The 27,746-nt window shown below is 33.9% G+C and overlaps 1 protein-coding gene across 10 annotated transcripts in view; it reads right to left on the bottom strand.

The window, feature by feature from the left end:
• Positions 1 to 27,746, bottom strand: part of DOCK7 (dedicator of cytokinesis 7) — a 185,012-nt gene that overhangs the window by 62,134 nt on the left and 95,132 nt on the right. For 6 of the 10 annotated variants that reach the window (XR_013993811.1, XM_081056499.1, XM_081056491.1 and 3 more), the window contains exons 16-23: positions 26,009 to 26,079; positions 22,261 to 22,399; positions 20,622 to 20,723; positions 15,891 to 15,977; positions 13,523 to 13,754; positions 10,631 to 10,795; positions 8,252 to 8,421; positions 1,099 to 1,191 (exon numbers count right to left, since the gene is read on the bottom strand). Coding sequence is in view for 9 of the 10 variants with exons in the window: in XM_081056499.1 (XP_080912625.1) it covers positions 1,099 to 1,191; positions 8,252 to 8,421; positions 10,631 to 10,795; positions 13,523 to 13,754; positions 15,891 to 15,977; positions 20,622 to 20,723; positions 22,261 to 22,399; positions 26,009 to 26,079 (1,059 nt within the window). In the remaining variant the exon portion in view is untranslated. Of the gene's footprint in view, positions 1 to 1,098; positions 1,192 to 8,251; positions 8,422 to 10,630; positions 10,796 to 13,522; positions 13,755 to 15,890; positions 15,978 to 20,621; positions 20,724 to 22,260; positions 22,400 to 26,008; positions 26,080 to 27,746 lie in introns of those variants that run through there. The other 4 variants (XM_081056495.1, XM_081056497.1, XM_081056498.1 and 1 more) reach the window with 2 other exon arrangements.

Genomic DNA, 27,746 nt, shown 5'->3' with positions numbered 1-27,746 from the left:
TTTTTAAACAGTGTTTTATTGTGGTTTCAACAACCATCTATTTTATTGCTCATCTCATTTTTACCATTTTAAATTGTTTAAATGACATTAGAAATATCAAAATGGCTTCTATATATTTATAGTCTTTAGAAAGATGAGTATTTTAATAATTATATAAATTCAGAGTGCTGCAAAGAATGAAATTTTTGTGTGATCTATATACATGCACATATCTAGTAAGAAAACGTAAAAACATACTTCTCAGCTGGTTTCAGACCAAAAAGAGAAACCAAGAATTTTATATTCAATAAAAAGAATAAAAAGTTTAGAATGATTTCTTTCATTTTTCACTACTATCAAAACTACTATTCAGGTTTGCCACATACTACATCAAATATAAATCATTATATTAAACAAGAAATTAATTTTTTCTTCAAGAACAAGAACATTTTCCTCCAAAGCCAATACACAGATGAGAAGCATATTTTGAGGTACCATGCAGTAGTAGCTACCAAGCAATTAGACCTAAGTAAGCAAAACCTAATTCAACTAAGTTAAAACAAATTTCATACTTTGCAACACAGTACAAATTAAAATGGATTTTTGCTTCTGGTATTTAATCTTATAGCATGAGGCTCATATACTGTTCACATTTATTTTCCACTTATTACCAGTATTTGTAGTCAGTGATTATGAAAAAAATGAAAAGATAGTAAATGCGAAATGAAAATGATACAATAGCTACACTTTAAACCAAAAGCAAATGGAAAACTGTCAGGTTTTTTCCACACAAAATTTTTTTTAGATTCCTACTTAAGATGTGCTATCCCTAAAGTAGAAACTGTTATCAAAGCCATCAATTGCATAAGCAGCAGGCACTGGAATATTGACAGGGTGTATAAGGAGGCAAAGAGTAGACAAGAAATAGGAAAGCAGAGCAATACTGGTGCAATTGGTGGTATTCATGCATAGTAGTTGGGAAATGTGCTAAGTAAACAAAAATACACACTTTTTAATGATTAAAAAAGCAAGCCACTGAAATCATAGTATATACTAAAAAGTAATGTTCTAAAGGGAAACATCAGCAGCCAATAAAGAAACCTCTAATGTAAACACCACCTGTGTTGATTCTGCACTTGGACTGGGGTTGGATCCCCATGGGGCAGCTTTTGGACCACCAGTGTTAACCCAGGAATTGGAGCGATCTAAACCCTAAGCATATAATAGAAAGCAGTTGGAAAGGAAAGAAATATTACATGTGGCATGCTATAATTATTCTTAAAGAAATCCAGACTTTCCAATGCAAACATTTTTTTTAAAAAATTAGTACTGTTAAAGCAACCAAAATTTTAAGGCACCTATAGAGTACTAGTTCACCAAAATTATCTTATTACATAAGTTTTTAAAAATCAAGAACATTAAATATAACATTTAAAGGTAATTTCTCTTTATGTGAAGGGATTACCTTGAAAGTTCCCATAGCACCAGCCCCACAAATTTCTCTTTAAAGATGGTACAAGTTAGCAACACATAATTTCCTCTGAATATTAACTAGAGTTTAAAAACAAAATGGAAGAAGAAAACATTCCATTCTTTTCTAAAAGACTTTAATTTCATTCCATCTGTCACGAACTGAAAACTTCTGTTCAGTGATAGTCCATAACTCTATTTGACTTTGCCTCTTCTTTCATTTTCTTTTAGAGACTTAGGAAAAATTAAGAAAAAAAACAGATGCCTAATAGTTACTCCTTCCTAAAAATGATGGTGAATTTGGGGTTGTGCTCAGTTTTATTGTGCTTATTGCAATTAAACCTAATAGGCTACTATTTTATATAAATAGTATAAGGAAAAAATTATGCTGGAAGTATTTATAGGAATTATACCTTCATCATCACTATTAGCAATTTGAAGTTAATTTAATATGCTGACCAGAAGTGAAGTATGTCTGTCTGTCTGTCTTTGAAAGAGGTTATTATGATCCTAGGTGAAGGGAAGTGGAGTTTTACTTCACTTTCTTAAACCTGACTGGTCATTAAAATCATTTGGGAAGCTTCATAAAATTTAGGTGCTTGGCCTGCCTCCCAGAAATCCTGATTCAGGAATCTGGGCGGGGGCCTGGGAAGTAAGGAGTAAGTTATAAGGAATTTTTAGAGGATGGTTGGTGTAAGATTTATGAAGACAACCCAAGGGAAGCTGACTGAACAGATGAGGATATAAGCATGAACGCAAATCACAAAGCACGTAAAGGATAGGCAAAAAAAAAAAAGAGTAGTAACAATGTTAATTAACTTTGTATAGACAGTATCACCGGGGAAGCTTAAAAACAACCATTAATTTAGAGGCAGGGCCTTACCTCTGAACAATTAAATCAGAGTCTTATGGGGAGAGGAGAAAAGAAGGGGAAAGGGGGGAAAAGGGGGGAGGAGAGAGGGGACAAGTGAAGAGGGGGAAGACAACCTGCCAACTCTCAAGAGCTTAGGTTTTAGGAAGATAATTTCCTGTTGTTTTTTACCTATTTTTTTTCAAAAATACAAACAGGTTGAAATGATGTTACAATAATCACCCATACATTTGACATTAAATGTGTAAGACGAGAGTTCAAATCCAGGTTCTACTGCTTCCTGGTTGTAAAATCTAAGGTAAATTACCTAATATCTCTTTCAGTTTCTCAGCTATAAAATAGGAATAATGATAGTGCCTCCCTCATAATGTAAAGATCAAGTTAAATTATGGAAGTACATTACTAAGTATAATGCCTCAAATATTGGAAACTCTCAAGAAATAGTTTTAACAAAAACTTTCCATACATGTTTCTTAATGCTTCATAGCAAAGTACATTCAACAAAATTCAAATACTAGTAAAATTATATAATCAGTAGATTTGTTTAAAATAAAATACCTGCCTTCTCAGAATCACATTATATTATCTCAAATAAAAGCAAACCAGCACACAATATTTTTCAGACAAGTTGAAACAAAATTCTTCATCAGTCTCCCAAATTATGTCTCCACTGTGTAAGTGTAAAGTTCTTCCCTACATTTTCAATTTTTAATCAGTACTCATGTCACAAAAATAACAAAATATAAGCATAAATCACAAATTGTGTTCTCTCTACCACCGATTTCCATAAAAAGAATAACAATAACTTTGCTGAATTCTTTAATTCACTTTTTAACACCTTGTTTAATAATTTCATTTATTTATTTCCCGCTCACTTCATTAGGTCCCCTCACCCCGACCCTGGTTGAAGCTGTTGTTTCTCAGCCTAGCTGTGTAGGACAAAGCTCCCTGGCCCATGCTTGTGTTATGAGCCTTGCCAGGGCAGCCCAGCTCCAGGGAGAGCCGTTGTTCAGAGAGCCGTTGTGAACGTGCAGCCCAGAGACCGCGGCATTAAGAGCACAGCGCTCCAACCACCTGATCCACCGGGCCAGCCCAATAATTTCCTTTAATACTCAAGTACATGTTAATCTGTAATGTGAGAATAAACAATAAATCTCTTTGCTCCATTATATATTATATCCACAATATTAAGGCTCTGTACAGTTATAATTACATCAAGCAATTATGTTTAATTAGAGAAAAACCTGTGGCCAATTATTTGTAAAGGAAATAATTTCCATAAACCAGGTGTTAAAAAGCTAAGAATTATATCGAACAGGCCTTAGCTAAGCAAATTCATCAATTATATTTACTCATGTAATGACTTTGCTTACTGATCTCCAACTAACATAGAACACATTAACCAAAGATGCAGACATGTGTGTAACAGTGTTTTTGTTGCCAAATCCCTGTACTATTATTTTGTCCCTTAGCTATAGATAAGCTCTTTTCTTGGGCAAGGCCCATATTGTATTTGACTTGACACGAACGCTCATGTTATAATACAAAGATTTGGCTTTATATCCACCAATCTTCATCATACTGCCTAGCACATAGTAAGCTCTCAGTATTTGAAAATGAAAAAAATAGGAGATGATACATTAGCAAAAAATTATATCTATCAATGTAAAATTGTATTATCATTTGATTAAAAACAATAAAATTCAAACCTGATGTAACCATTTACATAATTGATTAGAAGACTTTTGCTGGGACAATGAAAGAATAGATCAGTTCTGGAAAATAATTGTGAAGAAAGTCTCACAAATAATGGTTGTACAGTCACTAGGGTAGTAAAAGCCTGTTGATAGCAGTATTCTTGAATTTTAGGAGTTCTGCATTTCATATTAAAGAATGAAGTAAAACTAAAACTTTCATAAAGCCAAATCTCTTAAGATCTCAGTGCTTACTAACATTCATTCATTAGATCACTGCCTGTTGAGTATCTTCAATATACTGGACATGACTGTCATCTCCCATTGTTTGCGGTTTCACTTTCTGCAGTTTGTTACTTACTCATGGTCAACTGTGGTCCGAAAATATTAAACGGAAAATTTCAGAAATAAACAATCCATAAGTTTTAAGTTGTGCCATTCCAAGTAGCTTGATAAAATCTTGCACTGTCCGGCTCCTTCCCCACCCGGGATGAGAGTCATACCTTTGTCCAGGTACTGTACACACTACCTGACATTAATCACTCAGTAGATGTCTCCATTCTCAGACCAGCTATCGAGGTATCTCAGTGCTTGTGTTCAGGCTACCCTTATAGTAGCCTAATACCAGCTCACTATGCCTATGTCTTCGACCTCACTTCATCTCATCACGTAGACATTGTATCATTTCACATCATCACAAGAAGAGTGAGGACAGGGTAATATTTTCAGAAAGAGAGAGACCACGTTCACATAACTTTTATCACAGTATACTCTTATAATCGTTCTATTTTATTAATAGTTATTGTTAATCTCTTACTGTGCCTGATTTATAAATTAAACTATATCATAGGTATGCAGTATAGGAAAAAACATAGTATATATATAGTAGTACAGGTAGTCAGAAGGGGCTCTACCTTTAACATGTGCCAATCGAACAAAACAATTTACAAAAGGCTGCTGAGTTTAGAATTCCGGAGAGATTTGTACTGAAAATATAATTTTTGGTCATTAGCACATAATGGTATTTAAAAGTATGAAACTTGATAAGATCACCAAGTAACTATGTGTAGAAAGAAGAGAAGGGAAGAGAAGAAAAATAAGGATAGAGGCCTAAAGGCACTTCCAGATTAAGAGGACACAAAAAGAAGAATCTACAAAGGAGATGTAACTAGTAAAGTAAGTGGAAAACTAAAAGAGCGCAATAACCTGGAAGCCAAGTAGGAAAAAACCAAGAAGGAATGAGAATTCAACTGTCAAAAGCTGCTGGAAGGGAAAGTAAGCTGGGTGTTGAGAACTGACCATTGGATTTAGTAATGGAGAGCACTGGCCATATCAACAAGGGCATTTTGGGTGGAAGATAGGCAAAATATTTGATTAAAGTAAGGTAAAGAGGATGGTAGCAAAAGAACTGGACACAGAAAGTATAAAAGGTTCTTTTGAAGAATTCTACTTACAAAAAGTTCCAGAAAAATGACAAAGAAGCTAACAGCAGAAATACTACAGAGGAGATTTTTTTAAATAAAAGAAATATTAACATGCCCCTTAGTGGATGGGATGATTTAATAGACAGGGAGAAAGAGATGATGTAGGAGAGAGATGAAAAGAACTGCTGCAGTGAGGATCTTGAGCAAGTGAGAGGGGTGGGGGGTTTGTACAAATGGAGGGAATGGATTCAGGGAAACGGATAGCTCGACTATAACAGAGCATTAAGTACTATAGCAAGAATGTGGTAGTAGGTAGGTAGACGCTGCGATGGTAAAAGTCTACCAAAGTTTTCTTCTGATGGCTTCAATTTTCTCAGTTAAGTAGGAGATAAAGTGAAGAGGAGAAGAGGAGGATTGGTGGGAAGGTGTTAGGAGTAACAAAAGGCAGCATGAAACGTTTTTCTGGGAGAATGGGAAAGTAAAAGGAAAAATATATATATATATACATATATATATATATATATAAATATAATTGCTTGCCAACATTAAGGGCTCTCTGAGATTTATGGTGTTTGATTTCAAAAGAGACCAGGAGACCAGTCATCATGGTATTTCTCAAGTCACGTTCAGTGGCACAGGTGCTGACATGGCACAGGCAGTCAATTAGGTTCAAATATGATTTCAAGTTTGGTTAAGAAGTAAAATGAAATTAGAGAAAGGTAAGGGAATTGAGGTTTGATTATAATAGGGATAATTATAACAATAGAATGGAACTTATGATAAGCTGGCTAAATTAGAAGAAAGAACATCAAGGGGGTAAGGCCCAGTATAAAGGTCACAGAATCAAGTGATTGGAGGTTGCAGAGAAGTGGAGAAATTGTTGGGAGTTGAAGTACTAAACAGAAAAACAGGAGCTAATGGTTAGAGAACAAAATGCATGGCATTGAGATTATGAAGGTTGACGTTAATTGGCAATGACAAGAGCTAGGTTATGACTGAGGCATGGCTGAGGCAAGGGTGAAGGGCAAAATCATTAAAGAAGAGTTATTTAAATTTCTAGGCCAGTAAAATAAAAAAATAAAGAACAGCTCTAAATAAACTTCAAGGTTCCTTACAATTTTTCCATAAGATAAAATTATATACTATTATTATTAGGTATTATGACTAAATGATAGTCCAAAATAAAGGTAGCTAGCAAAAATTTTGCAACAAAAGGAGAAAACGTAAAAACTATTTAAATAAAACTTGGTTCATAAGGCTCTGTTGTCATAAAACAAATTCTCATCCGACGATGGCTTTCTTAAACATTGATATATATCATTACGTATCATCAAAAGTAAGTTTGTCTTATGTCCCATTTTATTAACTACCTGAAAAAAGGCAAATAATTCCAATATATGTAGACCTTTGTTCTAAATCTTGATGTTATCATTTATCAAATAAGTCATGTAAAGGAAAACTCTAGGACCATACTAAATGAGGCACAGTGCAAATCTTACAGAAATTGAGACATTTAAAAGAATAGAATCTTCAAGAAAATGGTTATTTATAGCTCTTTAACAGGAAAATTTCTTATAATTCACAAATCAGATTCATTCTATTTAAGAACTGTATTTTACAGTATATAAATAATGCTAAGTACTATCTCTATTTCAATGAGAAATGATAAAAAATAAAGACAAAGATAAAAAACCTGAGTTTTTTTCCTAAACATGGAAATATATGTGGGGTAAGGCTACAAAACATATTTTTGATTTGTGAGAAATTATTTTAAAATTACTTAAAAGTTACTCTAAAACGAGCAATGTTTAAAGTTCTTTAGAAGCTTCTGAAAGTAAAATTTCTGTACCTATATGAATAGATATGAGCAGTTCTGATATGTTTGGTCAATGTTCAAGTATTTCACCTAATAAACAAACCAAACATGATCTTAAAATAAAAATTCTATTATAGTTCAGGCTAAGGGTCAAGAACAGATCCTAGAAAATATTTAGTAATTCTTCCTCATATCCTTATTACCAGACTAAAATGCCAAAGAAAAGTTGACTATAATTCCACAGCAATAATATCTTCCTCCTTTCCAATAGAAAAAAATATATTTGAAATGGTTTGGTCAAAACACAATGTGACGTGATTTCTTGGCCTCAGTCTTACTGTTCTTTTGTCCAGCTTATTTAAACTGGGTTATTTTTGTACTTTATACAGTAACTGTTTGTTCCTTAAGTATATTTCTCTGAGTAATAAAGATGAATGCTTTAAATAAAATTTAGCTAGATCTTATAGTAGCTGGTGTGATCCTTGTTGTCTGAAATAATCATTAACCATCATTAAATAAATCATATTTTTCTATTCCGGGTGCATCGTATATAGAATTTTCCATAGAAAATGTGGCTGTATTACCAATCAAGGCTCATCATTGTTCTTGATATTTTTTGGAGAAGCGGGACTCATATTTTGAATCAGTGATATGTCCCCTCCACACCGCAGTCACACTGGTGTCTTAATTTTACAGGAAAACAATCTAACCATTTTTCACATGAAGTATGAGACAGACAAAGTGAGTAATATGTGATGGGTAATCCTGGACAAATTTTAGAATTTGGCAGACTTTTTTGAGCAAAGTGCATAAACCAGTTTGTAATAGCAAGCTTATTTGACAGAATCCTTTGGTATTTACACATAGGAAATGTACAATTTTTTCCTTATTACTAACTCAAATACATTTTAAAATTAAGAATAAATTTAAATAATTGGACATTTCTCATTTGTTCATAAATGGAAACCAAATCTATAGATGTATATCTTCAGTTTACCTTATTGCCGATGATTGACCGCACTTCATCATCAGGTGATGTGGGAGTCCCAGATATATCTGGATTACTATTACTAAGGCTCCGAGAACGATTTAAATTAAGGCTTGCAGGTCTCACAGCAGATCTAGCCATCGTGGCATAATGCACGGATCCTCCCAAACCCCCAGGACCTAGAATTGTGTATAAAATAGGACACAATTAAACAAAGAAAATTAATCAGGAAAGGACCTGGAAAAAAATCTCTGCCACTTTACAAAATTCCATAACGATCGCGAATTGCTTTTGTTTCTAAATGAAAAATACTATAAATAAGAAAAACACTCAAGATCTAATGATAGCTACATAAAGATGTTCTATATTACAGTAGTTGACATAACCATATGAATTATAGATACATGCAAAAAAAATGAAAGTGGACTACTTTCTTACACCATATACAAAAATAAACTCAAAATGAATCAAAGACTTAAATGTAAGATCTGAAACCATAAAAATCCTAGCAGAAAAACATAGGCAGTAAACATTTTGACAATGGTCTTATCAATATCTTTTTTGAATATGTTGTCCTCAGACAAGGGCAACAAAAGAAAAAATAATGAGATTACATTGAACTAAAAAGATTTTGCACAGCAAAGGAAACCATCAACAAAACGGAAAGACAGTCTAGCAAATGGGAGAAGATATCTGCAAATGACACATCTAATAAGGGGTTAATATCCAAAATGTATACTCAAATAACACCAAAAAAAAAAAAAAGATTAAAAAATGGGCAGAGAACCAAAATAGACATTTCTCCAAAGAGGACATGCAGCTGGTCAACAGACACATGAAAAGATGCTCAACATCGCTAATTATCAGGGAAATGCAAATTAAACCACAATGAAATATGACCTCACATGTGTCAGATGGCTATCATCAATAAGTCAAATAATAACAAGCGCTAGGATGTGGAGAAAAGGGAACCTTTGCACACTGTTGGTGAGATTGTAAATTAGTGCAGCCACTATGCAAAACACTATGGAAATTCCTCAAAAAATTAAAAATAGCGCTGCTATACAATCAGGCAATTCCCCTCTGGGTATTTATCTGAAGAAAACAAAAACAGTACTTCGAAAAGATGTATGCACCCCTATGTTTATTGTAGCATTATTTGCAATAGTCAAGACATGAAAGCAACCTCAGTGCCCACAGATAGAAGAATGAATAAAGATGGGACACACACACACACACACACACACACACACACAGAGGAGTATTACTTGACCATATAAAAAACAATGAAATTTTGCCATCTGCAACAACATAGATAAATCTAGAGAGTATTAAGCTAAGTGAAATAAGTTGGACAGAGAAAGATAAATACCATGATTTCACTTATACGTGGAATCTAAAACAAACAATACAAATGAATAAACAAAACAGAAACAGACTTGTATTAATAGTTATAGAGAACAAGCTAATGGTTGTTCTAGAGAACAAGCTAATAGTTATACAGAGCAAGCTAATGGTTGCCAAACGGCAAGGGGAGTGAGGGGGGATAACAATAAAAATAACAAAATAAAATGAGCTAAAAACTCTGAGTCATATTACTATTACACCTAGCTTTTACAATGAATGCCATAATTATTTGTCACCATTATTAATGTTAACGTTGCCAATAGCTGGAAAAGGGAGGGCATTTACCATTATTACTCGTGATGACGACTCACACAGACACATAAGTGAGTAGGCTGAAAGGTATGCACCACATAGCTAAATAACTGAACAACTGAAGTAATTCAAACTAAGACATACCCTACCCCAACATCACACTAACTCCACTACCACCAACGCCATATATAAAGCAGATAACTACTTTCAGCATTAATATTCAAAAAGGCTATATTATTTTGTTAACCATGAAGAGATCAGAACTTTTCTAGAGAATAATCTTTTACATTATTGTAGGTTTAAAAGGGTTATCAATCAGGGAACAACTGAGCCATCATATCTCTTTTTTAATGTCCAACAGCACTCCACATGACAAATACAACATTCTATTTATCTTAACACAGAATGATAAATGTTTCCAGAGACAGAAGAAATTATTTTCAAGGTTCGTTTCCAAGAATTACTTCAACCAAAATCCCTTTAATTCAAATGAAAGGAAGCTGTATAAATAATGATGCTTTAAACTGTAACTTATAAATGTAACCTGAAATGATGCTCTTAAATGTATTCTTTTAACTTTAGCACGTAGCACAGTCCATAGCACTTAGCAGGCATTCAATAAATGTTTGCTGTTGAATAAACACGTCACACTATGGACTATAAAATTATTTCATTTTGCCATGAACACAATCTATGCAAGACAATTTCATAGTAAAAAGAATAAAATACCTGGTGATGGTGAATTAGGGTACGTATTTGGTAGGCGAAAAACATAATAGATATATGATGCAAGAAGGTTGTTCCTGCCATGCTGGTCATGATTTCCTTCCAAGTTTTTGTGAAGCCGATTTATAATTGATGCCATGGCTTCAAAAGATGCTTGGCCTAGATTAACTTTTAAGAAGGAGGAAAATATTTTTGCATTAACTTTTTCAGACTATAAGTTCCAAAAGGATCAAAGGATTGTCATCTCTATATGCATTAAGTATAGTGATTATATACAGTAAGTGTATAGATATTTGATGCTAATTTTAATGGTATCTTGTATTAGCTGAATCAAAAATACTTTTGTAAACAAAATTAGAAGAAAAACTCAACTTACTAATTTAACATGAAAATTGTACATCATCAAACAGGTACCCGTTACTTTGTAAAACCATACAAACTACATGTTAAGAAAAAAGAAATCTATCTTATGTATCACCTTTGAGAACTTCTCATTTTAAAGATTTTGCTGAAAAGCTACATAGCATACAATGAGCACATATTACTTTTTTTTAAAAAAAGTAAAAATATTAACAGTAAAAATAGATTGTTAAAAATATCAACTTAAGATAATAAAAAAGATTAGTGAATAAACAACTTGACTGCAATGAGTGAATATGTAAAAAGAATTAAAGGGAAAAAGGACTAGAATGAGAGGTTGAGGTAAGACTGCACAGCATTTTCAATGTCAGCTAAGCAAAGCCTACCCGGTCATTCAAATCAGTGTATAATAAGAATTTTGCACAAACTAGGAAATCAGATAGCACACTGAATAAATGGGTAAACCAAATAGCCATTGTGAGCAATAGAGTCTCAGATTGTATGATTTATTTAATCAAGACAGGAAATTATGAACAGATAATGAGGTCAATTAAGTTTTCCTAAAAGTAGAATAATCAGATAAAGTGGTCATTTAGGAAGATTAATCTATACATGCTGAACTAGAAGAAAAAGAGACTAGAGCCAGAGAAACCTAAGAGGCTTAGCAATCCTACTTGTGTTTCTTGTTAATTCCTTTTCCTCAGAGTAGCTATTTCAAACCATCAGTATGCTCTTCAAAATTCAGGTCCACCTACTTCCTTCTCAGCAATCTTGCTTTTTATTTCTCAGAAGAAACGTACAAAGCATGAAAGTCCTCAAGTTTTTACCACAAATTTATCAGAATGTGAAGGCATTTTTATTTCCTTTCCAAAGCAAGCAGTGTTTGTCTCCTGCATAAGAATGATCTATCCACCTTCACTTTTATCCTACAGGATTGCTTCATTAATTAAAACTCTTGCACACTCCTATATCTTGAATTTTTCTCACCCCCACCACCCGCAACTAGTTTCTCAAAGCAGATAAACATGCTCAAACCTCTCCATTCTTATACCCTAAATCAACCCTGCTTCCTCGTCTAACGAAACATCTTTAAAGAGTAACATATGCTTTTTGTATTCCTTTCACCATCTACTGTTCACTACTTCTTTCTCTGTAATCTGTTTTCAACTTTCACTATTTGACTGAAACTATTCTAGTTAATTTCACTAGTGAACACTTCTCTTAAGTACAGTAGATAAAAGTGGGACTCTGGAGTCATTGCTTGGGTTTGAATCCTTAAGGCAAATTTTTTAAGCATTATGTTCATCACTTTACTCATTCATAAAATGGTGATGCTAATGACACTCACACACAGAGTTGTTGTGAGGATTTCATACATTAATATAAATAAAGTACACCATGCCTGGTACATAGTAAGTGCTATGCCAATGTTTGTTACTATTGTTATTATTTTACTTATACAAACTGCAGATGAACACTTACTTTTTTTCCCCTTAAAATCTTCTCCTATGACTTCTGTAATGATACTCTACAATGTCTCTTCAATAGCTCTTAACCCACCCCCTCTTCTCCACCTCACTGTTACCTGTCTCTTATCAGGACCTCATAGTTTTTGTATAAAATTCTACACAATTCCTAATTTGTCTCCCTTCCTCCAGATTTCAACCCATTTCCATGTAGTACAGTCATCTTTATAAAAGTCAAACTGGGTCAAGTTACTTCCCTAATTAAGACCAGACCCTTCAATTCTCTGAAATGTCAGGAACACTCCATCTCCCCCATCACTCATCATCTCTAATCACCAACCCTCTGATTTATAATTAATTAGTTCTAATTCCCTCAACATTTCCAGGTGCAACTACAGTCGCCCCTAAAAAAATCCCAAGGCATTGCATAATCCTCTATCACTTAACACAAAATTTCTATAACAGATTAGCTGAAATTTCTCACAAGATCAACTACTTTGCAGGATTCTGTGGAAGCTATTAGCATTAGTAGAGGAATAAATCTTGGAAAAAGGGTGGGAAACAGGAATACCTCTCCTTCTAGAACAACACAGACGGAAAAAAACATATAGCTTTTGAGTTAATAAAGGAAAAAAGAGCTATATAAAATAGAAGACAGCTGATGAGTGAAAATGTAGACTAGATAGATTATATGTCATGTAAAATGCAACATGATTTATGTTTGCCTGTTTTCCTAACTAGTCTATGAGATCCTTAAAATCAGGAACTGTACGTTGGACAGTGCCTATCAGTGTCTGGGTACATAATAAGTGCTTAATAAAAATTTGGTGAATGAATAAATTAATTTGTTTCCATAATTTGAGTAGAAGTCCATATGCCACATTTTATGAAAAACAAACAAAATAAAGTTATCCTATTCTTGCATCAGAAACAAGTAAATAACAATCCCCTCCAAAATCAAACATAGTCCTTACAGACAGCAAATAGGAATCAGGCATGGTTCAAGTTCTGAAAAAGTTAGGAATGTCAAATTATAAATTTTATGATTCCCCAAACATAAGTAAATTACCTATTTGGCCAGCAATGACAGGAGGTCTAACAACTAAAAGTATCAGTTTATCAAGCAGAAGATGAAGAAATCGGACCACTGGTTCCAACTGAGATGAATTCAATGCTGAAATACTGCTCTTCAATTCATTTTCTAAGTTATTTTCCATGATTCGCATGTCTCCAATTCGGACCGGGAACATGTGTTCATCCAGAGCATTGACCAGAGCAAAAAACTTGTCAAGATAAGGATCCTAAAACAAAGAACAAATAAAAGCACTGAACAATTATAACTCTGTACATTCCTCAAACTATGGACCGTTAATAAAGTATCTCATATTAACTGATAATACAAAAAAAGTACATAAATATACATAAATATTGTTTCCAAGTAAACACTACATCTATTTTCATTTATTATTATAAAGTAGCCACTTCAAACACTAGTGATTACTCCAGAAATCTACTGTTACCATGTTTCCCCCAAAATAAGACCTAGCGGGACCATAAGCTCTAATGCGTCTTTTGGAGCAAAAATTAATATAAGACCCAGTCTTATTTTAATATAAGACCCGGTATAATATAATATAATTAATATAATATAATATAATATAATATAATATAATATAATATAATATGATATAATACCAGGTCTCATATTAATGTTTGCTCCAAAAGATGCATTAGAGCTGATGGTCCGGCTGGGTCTTATTTTCGAGGGAACACAGTATGTGACAAGTCTCTAGTAAAAACAGGGCACCAAGTGTCTAGTGAGCTTCCCTGGTAGACAACATGAACTCACCCTGTGTGACTCTACTGGGAGAGGACTATTGGCAGCTTGTGTCTTGTTTCCTCTGGACTTCACCTCATTTTCCTTAGCTGATTTTGCTTTATATATTTCACTAAAATAAATCATAGCTATGAATATGACTATATGCTGAATCCTGTGTTTTCCGCTAAAAATATCACTCAGTTTTAGGATGGCTTGGGAATGCCTGCACATCACCCCTTCCTGTTTCAAGCTGGAGAAACCCTGAATTCCATTTTAAACACTTGCATCTTCTCATTCTACATTTTCTCTCTGGAAAAATCATATTTTTAGTTTTAACTATCATACGTATTCTGTTACTTCCAATCCTAAACTCCAAACTAATTACAACTGCCTATAGGACATCTTCATCTGAAGGGCATAGGCATGTCAAACTCAACAGGCTCAAAAATAAACTCATTATAGCTCCATAACTGCTCCCCGTTAGCATGCTCCCAAATTTACTTTTCTCATGTTTCCTATTTAGTTTAGAAATCACCATCTACCTGGACTCTGCATTCCAAGGCATTGAAAGTCCTTCATAATCTATTACTAGCCTGTTCTTTTATCCTCATCGATAACGATTTCCCATGCACTTTAAATTGCACTCACACCAGATTAACTGCCTGTCATTAAAAAGACTACTGCCTCTGCTCTTGCTTTTTTATCACCTGAGTTGCACTCCCCCCCATGGTAAATGCCTACTTATCAATGCAACATCTCAGCTTCCCACAGAATAGACAACTCTCCCCTCTGTTATTGAAAGGATTTAGTTTGTGTCTAATGTAGTACTAATTTTACTGTATTGTAATTATTTTTACATTTTCCCCAGTTACACTGTAAGGTCCTTGAAGGGAAGGCTCCTTCCTTGACAGGTAGCAGCATCCCTCACCCTCTTCAAGTTTACAGTCTAATGGGGAAGAGAACCAACAAACAAATGCCAATGTACGTATATGTACATACACACATGCACACAAAGTGGGAGAGAAAGTGAAAGTGCGAGAGTGCAAGAGCAAGAAACAGTAGTAAGTGCAGGGTAAGACAATACAGAGTAATGGGGCTATGTTTAAAAGTCACCAGAGAAGGCCTCTCTGAGGTAAGCAGAAGCCTTAATGAAGAGAAGTCAAACAAATGTCAGGAAGAAAAGCATTCCAACTGGAGAAAGAGTAAATATAAAGGCTTTGAGGAGAGCTTGGCATATTCCAGAAATACAGAGAAAAATATGGAGTAAATGATCCCTAATAACTCTTCTCATTTGAAATACCTTAGTCTATGAGCAATAAAAGGAGTTGGATGATGCTTTTCAACTCTAAGTATTCTGCTATGTACCAGAAACTTAGGGGGGGAAATTACCTAATTGTTCAAAATGAAGTCAGTGACATTTTGAAAAGCAAAATATTTGCTTTCGTTGACATTAAATGACATTTTATTGATTCCTTTAAAAAGTAACTTCTAAATCTATATTTTTAACTAACATATACTCGCATAAGTCTTACAGCAGATAGCAAAATGGATTTAAGTACTAGACAATATGTTCAATTTGTTCAAGTGAAATTTGATCATAAAAATTATTAAAACTTACTTGTGTATGGATAGATGAAACAGCAACAACTTCCACATTAAAAACACCTTTGTGATTATCTACCCATTTCATGCCAGGTAGAGGAACCTATAAAATATTAAATACAATGATGACAGATGCGTAAGTTGATTATAAATTCTGAAAACAAACAAAAAAATTACGATATCTCAGGGAGAAAAAATACTGTGGAAATATATTTTTACGCACTGTAAATAAATGTCAAATTTACATTGTCATTAAAAAAATCAATGTTTCCTACAAAAGCAGAAAATACACACTCGAAATTCTATCTTCCCAGTGACATATCCCTTTATATCATTCCAAATCTTCCTCTATGAAAATATAGTTTTATACACATAGGTGATATCAAACATACTATTTTCAAACCTGTTTTTCACATATTACATTGTGAATCTCTTCATGCCAATAAATTCACATTTATAATATTATTTTAATGGTTTATAATATTCTATTTTCTCTATTTTAAACATTCTTATTATGTTCTAATTGGGTTTTAAAATATTCACAAGCAAAGGAAGTCTGTTTTAAAGATGAGAAAACATTTTGTTTTCTGATGTAAATGGCTAGGAATGCTAATTAAAATTATAGAAACTTATTTTTAAAAGAGAGTACATCAGTTTTCTCTATTCCTCCTACTAAGTACTGCTAACAAACAAACAAACAAACCCTGAACATGATAGATAAAATAAAGACTGAAAGGTGGATAGAAAAATGCAGATGGGATAGGAAACCTCAAAATGGAAAAAAGTATAAGGCAGTGTTTCCTGGGTATTATTTTTGCCTCATATATCCTGGACTAGGTGCTAGAGAAGCTGGTAACCCATAAATGCCAAAAGGAGCAGACCAAGAAAAGCCCGCTCTCTTTAGTCAAAGCCAGTAATTGCCCTACTCTAGCCAAACACAAAGAAAGGAACTGCAGCCCCTCCCCACCTCCAGAGGCTGAGTGGAAAGCCTGGGTTTCCATCCTTAGCTGGCTGTCATGAAGTGCCTGATCCCCACCCATCCCCACAAACATTGGGTGGTATCAGAGAAGACAGAGATGGGAACTGATCCTAGCCCAGTGATAAGAAGTACCCCACCAATGTGCTGTCAGTAGAGGCCAAGAGAAAAGCAGTAACAGGTGCCCTCTTCCCCCCACAGCCAAGGAGGTGTCAGCAGAGGCCTATCAGGGATCCTGAAATCCCACCTCCACCCAATAACAAGCCCCCATCCCAACCAAATGCAGAGTGAGGAATGTGGGCCTTTACCTCCACCTGGCAATAGCCGCACGCCCCACTGCTAAAACACAAGACTTAAATAAGATCTAAAGCCATGATACCCAAAACGTTCAGGATATAATAAAGAATCACGCATCATACCAAGAACCAGGAAAACCTCAACTTAAATGAGAAAAAGCTAACAGATACCAATACTAAGATGACACAGATGTTGGGCAGATGTGACAGGACTTCAAAGCAGCCATCGTAAAAAATAACTTTAACAAGCAATTATGAATATCCGTAAAATGACAATAAATACAAAGTCTTGGCAAAAAAATTAAAAGTTAAAAAATTAAAAGAGGTATTTCTTCTCTACTGTTTCATATTTTTATGGGTATAAAAGAAAACCAAATAAAGTCAGTTTCCTGTTACAAAATTCAACATAAATAGTAAGAAATGCAATATCTCTATTGAGGCAAATAACAGGTTTGGAAACATTTTTTTTTAAAGCTGGTGAATTAAAACTACCATGTTTCCCCGAAAATAAGCCCTAGCATGATTTTTCAGGATGATATCCCCTGAACATAAGCCCTAATGCGTCTTTTGGAGCAAAAATGTAAGACCCAGTCTTATTTTTGTGGAAACATGGTACTCAAAGAAAGAAACAGTAGTAGTTGTTTCAATCTAAAAACACTGTTTCCAGTTATAAAACTAACAGTATACACAACACATACTTCTTTAAAAATAATGGTTCTCAAGGTTTGATCTGAGCAACATAAACATCATCTGGGCACTTGTTAGAAATGTAGAAAACCAAGCCCGAGCCCAGATCTACTGCATCGGAAACTCTAGGGGTAACGTTCAATAATTGGTGTTACAACAAACCGTCCAGGTAATTTTGATGCTTATTAAAATAAGAACTGCTGTCTTAAAATGTTATAACAAGCAGTATGGTAATAGAAATGACATAATAGTAACAAACGCTACTTGAACACTTTTTATGTGCCTGGCACCATTCTAAATGCTTTGCATATTATTATGTCATTCAATCATCAACATAACCCTTTATTATAAGCATCAGTTATTCTCCTCAATTACAGATGAGAAAATTCAGGCACAGAGAGAATATCTTAGTCAGCTCCGGATGCTATTATAAAATACTACATGCTAGGTGGCTTAAACAACAGAAATTTATTTTCTCACAGTCTGGCAACTGGAAGTCCAAGATCAAGGTACCAACATGGTTAGCGACTGGTGAGATCCTCTTCCTAGCTTGCAGATGGCCGCTGTCTCACTGTGTCCTCATGACAGAGAACAAGCTCTCTGGTGTCTCTTTTATAACTAATTCCATCATGAGGCCTCACCCTCATAACCTCATCTAAACCTAATTACCTCCCAGAGATCAAATCTCCAAATACTACCTATCACACCTGGGGGTTAGGGTTTCAACATATGAATTGGGGGGGGGAAGGGGAGCATAATTCAGTCCATAGCAGAGACATTAAGAAACTTACCCAAGGTTACACAACTGTAAGTGGTGGAGCCAAGAGTGAAACCCTCGAAATTATTCTATGCTGCCTTCCAAAACTATGAGGTTTAAAAAGCAACAACAAAAACTTTCACAATCCCACACCCTTCAAGCATTAACTTTGCTATTTTTGCTGTATATTTTCCAAACTATTTGCTTTTTTTTTCATGTTTTTTTTAAATTAAAGTTTATTGGGGTGACAACTGTTAGTAAAGTTACATAGATTTCAGGTGTACAATTCTGTATTACATCATCTACAAATCAGATTGTGTGTTCACCCAAACTATTTCCTACACAATTACTAATATATACCTACATACTGAATTTGATTGCCAATGTATTGTTTGTTTTTATCATAAATATCCTATTGGGATATTTAAATCTATATAACTCCTCTTAGCTACTGTACCATTGTATGGATGTACAAAAATTTAATTAAACATTAAATTATTGGTCAATATCCAGGTAATTTCCATGTTTCATTTTTAGCTAATACCAATAATTCTGTGATTATTTTTTCTGTTTAATCCATACAACAAATATTTACTGAAGTCTCTACATAGTTTTCTAGATACTGGGGTTTCATGGTAAACATAAGGTCTGCTCTCAGGGAGCTTACCAACTGTTTAGCGGGGATAGAGAAAAACAAGGAAAAAAAAAGATAATTTCAAATAATGGTAAGTATTAAGCAAATAAAATTGGATTAAAAAGGATAGAATATATCATCAGTGTGGAGAAAGGAAGAGTTGAAAATTCATGAAGTAGGGCAAGGCATCTCTAAAGAGGTACAATTGAGATAATGAAAAGAATCCAGCCATGTGAAAATCAGGAAAATTCAAAGGCCTAGAGGCAGAAAAATGTTTGAAAGAAGCTCTAAGAAACACTCAATTTTGGTATGAACCTGAATGCAAAAAGCAACTCCCAAAGGATTATATACAGCATAATAACTAACTTTTTGTTAAATTTGTAAAATAAAGTAAAAAAATGTATTCTTTAGGCATATATATATATATATATATATATATATATATATATATATCAACTAAAAAGTTATTTTTAGAAGCTAGTTGTCAAAACAATGCAAATACACTTAATGCCACAGAACTGTACACTTGTTAAGATAATAAATTTTATGTTATGTGTAGTTCACATAAGTACAAAGGACCTAAGGTGGAAATGTGCATTTCATGTGTGGGGACCAGCAAAGGTATGTGCTATGTGGCTAGGGCAGAGTGGGTGACAGAGAATGGTGAGAAAGTCAGAGCAGCAGCGTTATATTGCCTTAAAAAAAAAAAATACAAATTTATTTATGAATACTTTTCGAGTTCTGAAAATAAATGCCACCAGGACAACATTCGCATTACATATTTCGGGTTAATGTTTACAAACAGTTATGGTCAAAGCATTAAGGGACATTAATAATAAAATCATGTAATAGTTCTCTCAAAAAACACTTTGGTTTTTGAACAGTGGCTACTAATTCTCGATTGAGATTTTTCCAGCACTTTTGTTTGTTTCTTTCAAGTTACATGTCATCACCAAAGCTGCTAGTCTCTTGTATTGCATGTTTATAACTACATTATTTTCACATATACAATCAATTCCCAAAGATTCTAAACAATTAATTTATATCTGTTCTCCTCCCTCCACCCTGTTAGTGAAATGCTGTCTACTGAAAGAGATATTCATTTATTTAAAGAAGCTTATCATGTTACAACATAAAAATTCTCCAAATTGATCTTTCCTTTGAGTTTATATTTCACGTGTTATTTTGATTTAAAAATGAATATACTTATATTTTAAAAAATACCATAAAAGCTTATAAGTATTCTGTAGGGTAATTTTATAGGAGAAAATATTATTATTACATCATTATCTACATTCTTACAGACAGAATACCAAGGTCTTGTTTGAGAAAAACACCTTTGTAATGAAAAACCCACTTCATTCAATCTGGAGAATATGGACGTGAGAGATACTGACCTCAGGAGAGAGTACAGAATAAGCCTGTGGTGGTTTTTCCAGTGAGACCGGTAGGCAAAACTGCCCAGTCTTTAATCGCCCATTCTGAAGCATTGGTATCCACTTTTAAATAAAAAGGAAACAATATTCATTTAAATATGTTTGTTACAAAAGTAATTACTTAGAAAATCTGTTTTAAGAACTTGATATGAGCCACATTTGTCTCATCCCCAAACACCAAGCTTTAAATTTAAACACCAATATTTAATTACCTAATTATATGACTTATAATTCCTCTAAAGTTTCCCCGACAATATTTTATTTAGGATGATCCCAAAACATTATTAGTAACTATGCAATATATAAATCTCTAGGAGGTCCTTATTAGCCAAGGGAATGTTGAGAGTAGAAAGTTGGTAGCCACAAAGTATATCAATTTTAAACAAAGTACACCAATGTAAATAGGGAAAGATTTTTTTTTTTTTACATTTTTTATTGAGGAATATTGGGAACAGTGTGTTTCTCCAGGGCCCATCAGCTCCAAGGCATTGTCCTTCAATCTAGTTGTGGAGGGCGCAGCTCAGCTCCAAGTCCAGTCTGTTTTCAATCTTTAGCGGCAGGGGGCACAGCCCACCATCCCATGTGGGAATTGAACCGGCAACCTTGTTGTTGAGAGCTCGCGCTCTAACCAACTGAGCCATCCGGTCACCCCCCCAATAGGGAAAGATTTGATTAGACATGAATGTTGAAAACAAAATTTAAAAGTATGAACGTAAATTTATTTTCTTACATTTAGCAAAATTCATGTCACAAACTACAAGAGACAAAAAAAACAAATCAAATGTTGATTTTTGGGTTGAGACATGATTTTTCTGCATTATGATGTCCTTCACCTTAGGTATACCTTTGCAATTGAATCCTGACTTTCAAAAATTTAAGGGTTTTAGTTGCCATTAGTTAAAACAAAAATGTATGGGGGCGGACGGATGGCTGTTGGTTAGAGTAGGAGCTCTGAACAACAGAGTTGGCATTTCAATTCACATGGACAGTGAGGTGTGCCCTCCATAACTAGATTGAAGGACATCAACTTAGAGCTGATGGGCCCTGGAGAAACACTCTGTTCCTCAATATTCCCCAACAAAAATTAAAAAAAAAAAAAAGAAAACAGCAGCTTGAACTTGCTGTTGAGTTGCGGGTGCGTGGCCGGTTGTCCCAGTGGTTAGAGCACAGCGCTCATAACACCAAGGTCACCGGTTTGATTCCCACATGGGTGCCCTCCACAGCTAGACTGAGGGACAGCGACTTGACTAGAAGCTGATGGGCCCTGGAAAAACACACTGTTCCCCAATAGTCCCCAATTAAAAAAAAAAGTATGTATTTCATTGCCAAGGGTCTCTTTTAATCATTTTACATTTAAACAATTTTTTTCTGAAGAACTTTAAAACTATTATATTTATACTGTAGCAGTGGGTAAACACACAATAATCAGGAATAACACCTAAGTCTTTACACAAGTTAGTTACATCAATGAGCATTTTCTTGACTCTTGCTAATCAATCTGTGGAATCAGATTTAAAAATATATATGTATCAACTATATATTAAATATTGTAATTTTTTTTAAGATCAAAGAGCTAAATATTTAACAAAAATATACTTACTGTATATCCAACAGGAGTTTCAAGAGGAGTATTTTGCTTTTGTTGACAACTAACATGATAAAAAGTAAAAAGCAAGTGATGATGGTCAGTTAAAGTAGCAGGGAGTTTAACCTTGATTTCTTCATGAAAATCAGGAGACCTTCATACGAAAAACAAAACAAAAACAAAACCGATCAATAGTCAATAAACTGTTAAAAATAAATAATTATTGCACTTGTATATTTGAGTAATTTTTAAATTAATTTCAGGATTCATGCTTAATTTTTCTTCCAGTCCAAATATTTTCTTTATTCCCAAACTCTAAGTAACTAACTCCTACTTCCAGACGAGGGAGCTACCACTGTTTCTGAAATTTCTCGTCCCATTTGTATTAATGGGCTGAGTAATCCTACTGTTTGGGTATTCATTAATAATCACCACCTTGATGCTGAAGTCTTCATTAGTTTGGAAACTGTATAAAAGAGGAGACTAAAACAAGGCTTTCTATATTTATAAACCAATTCTAACACACATTACATAGAAAAAATAATATGAATTTTTATAAGTGTATATTTTAAAACCATACCATGGAAAAATGTTTTACTATTATAGGAGTACAGCTTCAAATTAAAAGTAACTTGCATTATCCTTTTGTGAAAAAAAGGTATCTTTAAACAACTTAGTATCAAGTTGGGCGCTCTATGAAATGCCTTACATCAATTATCCCATTACTAAAGAAATAAATAGTGTTACCAAAATATAAATTAGTTTATTGACTAACAGGTCAAAGAAAAGAAAGATATCAGGGAACATCCACAAATTACATTTATCCCACAGTTTAGAAGTACTTCCAGCCACTATAAGAATACAACAAATATCATATTAGATAAAACCAATGGCATTTGCATCTCAATATTCATTGAGAGTGGTCCCCAGGAATATTTTTATAGGAAAGCCTGGCTGCTATTTATGCCACAGATTTAAAAGGGATACAACCTTAGCATCCCAACCTTCCATAGGAAATTAGTATCTCTCAGAGTCATTCAACAAAAATGCATCCAAACCATACAGCTCCAAAAACTTTTCAAGTGAAGGTTTTCTCCCTGATGCTAATTGGTCAAATTTTCTTCCATCTCAAATAAGCTTCAAAAACGCTAACGGTTATAGGTTTGGTCACAAAAAATAGTAAATGGAATGAGGCTTTTAATATGCACAAGAAAGATACTCATGCTAGCTATCTGAGAATTTGGTAACTTTAGTGAATAAAGATGCCATACATCTTATTACTAATCTCACTAGTCACCACTGAATTATGAGAAAGTTGAATTTACTAGCAATGTTACAAAATACTGTCGTTTAAATTCTACTAATGCTGAGAACAACAAAAATAAAGACTTAGGCACAAACCGAGAAACTTAGAACTTTATCAGTATCTTTCCTGGTATTGTTTTAGTTCATTTTTTGCCTCAAATCATATTATGTGAAGACTGTTATGGAAAATTAAACATCTACCAGTTACTCATCAAGAGGTGAATTGCCCACCTTTACGCTAAGCATTATATTACTTTTGTGGTAGTTTTAAAGATGAACATAAAAAATAATTACTCTCAAAAATATTTAATTTAGTAGAAATATAAATAAACCACACATATAACAATAGCTATGCTATAAAGCAGGGATTGGCAAACTATGGTCCACAGGCCAAATCCAGTCTACTGCCTGGTTTTGTACAGCCTACAAATTAAGAACGGTTTTTATATTTTAAATGACTGGAAAAAATCAAAAGAATAATATTTCACTTGAAATATCAAATAAGATTCTAATTTCAGTGCCAATAAATAAAACTGTATTGGAAGACAGCCATGCTGATTCATTGGCAACTTTATTGACTATAGCTGCTTTTACACTATAACAGCAGGGCTGAGTAGCTGCAACAGAGCTCATATGGCCCACAAGACCTAAAATATATACTATCCGGCCCCTTGTGGAAAAAGTCTGCCAACCTCTGGAATAGGGCATAGAAGGTTAAGTGCTTAAAGAACAGTTGAACAGATTACTTGAAAATTTAGATCAGGGAGTTGTATTTAGGAGGATATATGTATTATGGGCCTTAAAGAATGAGTAAAAGTTAAATAAGTAGAGGGATTATAATAGAAGAAAATATCCAAGAAAGGCCCAGAAACAGAACAGCACAGAATATGCTTGGTAATGAGGCAAAAAGAAAATCATCAAGATGTAAAAGATGATCGGCTATTAGAGGAAAAAAGAAGGAAGGCAAGAATGTCTTAAATTTTGAGTCAGAGTAACTGGAAAAATGTTACATTAATTAAAATAAACAGTCAGACAGAAATAGGGTCCAGAAGAAGCCAGGAATAAACACATGGAAATTGAGAAGGCAGCAGGGAACCCAAATGAATATGCCCAACAGGCCACTGAAAATACACGTCTATACCTCAGAAATAAGGTAATGACTGAAAATGAGAGTTGTGAGCAATTCACATAAAAGTAAAAGTAGTAGCATTTTCATTGAATGTAATTGTGAGAAATACATATAAGATTATTTAGGAAGAGAATATTATACAAAAAGTGGGTTAAGGGCAAAACCTTAGTGTTTTGTATGAAATGTCTATACTTAAAAGAAAAAGAAAGATTAGAATAATTACTACAGAAGAAAAAAGGTATTCAAAGAGAGAGAAGGAAATTGAGAGAGGGCCATAAATAAAGGTAAGAAAGAAGAAAGTTCTACGGATGGCAAGGAAAAACCATGCTACACAACAGCACTGCAGAAATACTTTTGTTTTGCTTTTAAGAATAGGAAACTTAAGTTTCTTTTTCACAATAACAGATGAAGCCAATGAAACAGAAATCCGATGATGCAAGAGAAGGGATAACTGACAGAGTTATATTCTGGAAGGAGCTGGATAAGACTGAGAGCAGAGATGAAGATTCACATTGAGCAGAGCCATTACTACCTTTGAAACAGAAGGAAAGGCAGATCAGTACAAAGATAATTTGAGGTGAAGAGTAGAGAAATTGATGGATCTCAAGTTGGATGGTCTCAATCAACTTAATAAACTGGGACAGCAAAACTAAACCAACAGAAAAGAAGTAGGTGCTAGGGGAAGCGGAGAGAAACGCTTAAAATAGCTACTGCCAAATGAGAGAAAGGGTAAAAAAGTGATGACAAAAAGATTACCAAAGAATGGTGGAGCCAAAAGAAGACAAAATAAAATAAAACCAATTAGTATAGTCCCATCATATTGGTACAATTTTGTGATATTTTTTTCTCCAACAGTATTCATTTAAAAAAGAAAGAACAAAAGCAGAAATTAAAGGTTATCCAAAGTTAATCATTTCCCAAAGAAGTAAAATCGAAAGGGACTAAGTCAAAGGATTACTAGATATTAAGAATACCACCAATTTAACTGACTAAGGGATTCAAGCTTAGTAAAGAGTTAAGCAAAACTGCAAAGTGTTAGGGGGATATAATAGGGAAAGCTAACTAAAGGAACAGAAGCCACAATGGTAACCAATTACAATATAATAAAAATGAAAGGATCAGAGAATTTGATAGAAAGGATGTTTTGTGTATAAGGTCTCATAATTTGAGATGTCTATGGAAAATGCACATCTACAGGTTGAAAATTATAACTGATGTCTTGAATTTGCACATTCAGTGCAGCAAAGCATTCAGTAAACACACTAAAGTGAGTGCTAACAATGCCACTGAGAAGTGAGTAACTTTGAAAGAAATATTTGAATTCAGTACCTGTTATGATATACTACGGCTGTATAGGCTTCCTTTGAAAATTCTGAACAGCTAGATTTACCAAAGATTACCTGTAACAAATAACAGCATGTTGAAACTTTGTTGTAATAAATGCTGGATGTTTCATATCTATGTAAGAATTTGCTGATTTAATAACTATTTGAGAACAACGGGCAAAATCAGCCCAATGAAGAACAATGTGCCTACTAACAATCATTAATAAGTTCAATTGCTTAATTCTAAATTTTTTTCAACTATAGACCCATCTGACATTCAAACATTCAAAAAGTTTCTATCCACTATATTTATATCTATTGGGCAGTAAGATACATTTCTTTCCTTTTTTAAAAAAGAAATTGAAGAATTCATTTTAAAACCTGGATGTGGCACATACTTTGGAAATTTATATAAGAAATATGGTCCTAGAATGGTGGCATATATCTACTATACAAATTAGTGGGTTCTCCCCAGAAACAGTAGTCATTCTGAAAGTGAAATAGATGTTATTTATAAATAATATTTTAAAATCCGATTTTAGGTCAAGCTATGTATCCTTTGCTTCCAGTACTCCCTGCAAGCTATTCCACAATGGATGAAGAGCTTCATTTTATATTCTTACACTATGTGTTTAAAAAAAAAAATCCACCACAGTAAAAAGGGTTAGAGGTAAAATAATTCAGTCTTGTGTATTTGCCTCTTGAATTCTAACCGCAAGCTGTGGTTAATTAAGGTAGCTGATTAATGACGTAATGATGTCAAAGTCATAGTTATGATTCCTGTGTTAGACAGTTAGGCTTGCAATGTTATCTAGCCATGGATTAAACTCTTACATTTGGCCAGCCATCTCTACGTAGGCAAGAATAGGTATGTGGACATGTCATCACACTTCCATTAACACAACTGGTAAAACAACTCAAAGTTTATTTCTTATACCAAGGGATTAATTGGCACCATCCCAAAATAAAAAAAACACACAACATATTAACAGGTATTTTGTCTCTTTTTGCAACATCTCAAGAGGTCCTTTTATCTTAAGGGTATGTAAAAGTGTAATAATTATGATTCTCCTAGATTACTCTAATTTCATCAGTTTGCTGAGAATACCTTATTATGTGTTCATAAAAGGTTCCAGTGCCAGAATTATGACACTTATTATTTTATCATACAAACATTATATGATCAAACAACTATCTTAGGACTTGAATAGTCCTTATTTTTAAAAAAATAAACAAGCAAAATGTGTCTACTATGTTTATATACTTCAAACCAGCCACTCACATAAACATAAAAGCATTATATTTTTCACATGACCAATAATACACAGAGGAATGTAGTATTTCTTTTTCCCTCTGAGAAGCTATCATTTTTCACAAAGTAACTCATTTATTTTCATAACATGAATGATATAAGTGGAAAGTGATCCTTTTTCGACCATTTGACATGTATTTTTAATTATTCATCAACATGGACTGAGCACCAATTATATGCCAAGTGCTACGATAGGCATCAAGATATAGGTAATGAGACATGGTCCCTGCCCTCAAGGAGCTCACAGTCTAGTGGACAAGATGAAGAAATAACCATATAACCATAAAGTGATAAGGCCCATCAAAGAAGTGAGAAGATGATACGGTAGCACCAAAGGAGGGAGTAGTCTGACTGCCAGTGCGGTTGGGTGCAGCTGGTGCCATATATATACTGCGACAAGGAAGAAGGCCTTGTTAGGCAACCAGTAAAA

Source organism: Rhinolophus hipposideros (genome assembly GCF_964194185.1).
Source record: "Rhinolophus hipposideros genome assembly, chromosome: 8".
Taxonomy (NCBI): domain Eukaryota; kingdom Metazoa; phylum Chordata; class Mammalia; order Chiroptera; family Rhinolophidae; genus Rhinolophus; species Rhinolophus hipposideros.
The sequence above is the reverse complement of the archived record's forward strand: the minus strand, read 5'-3'. Positions and strand labels throughout refer to the sequence as shown.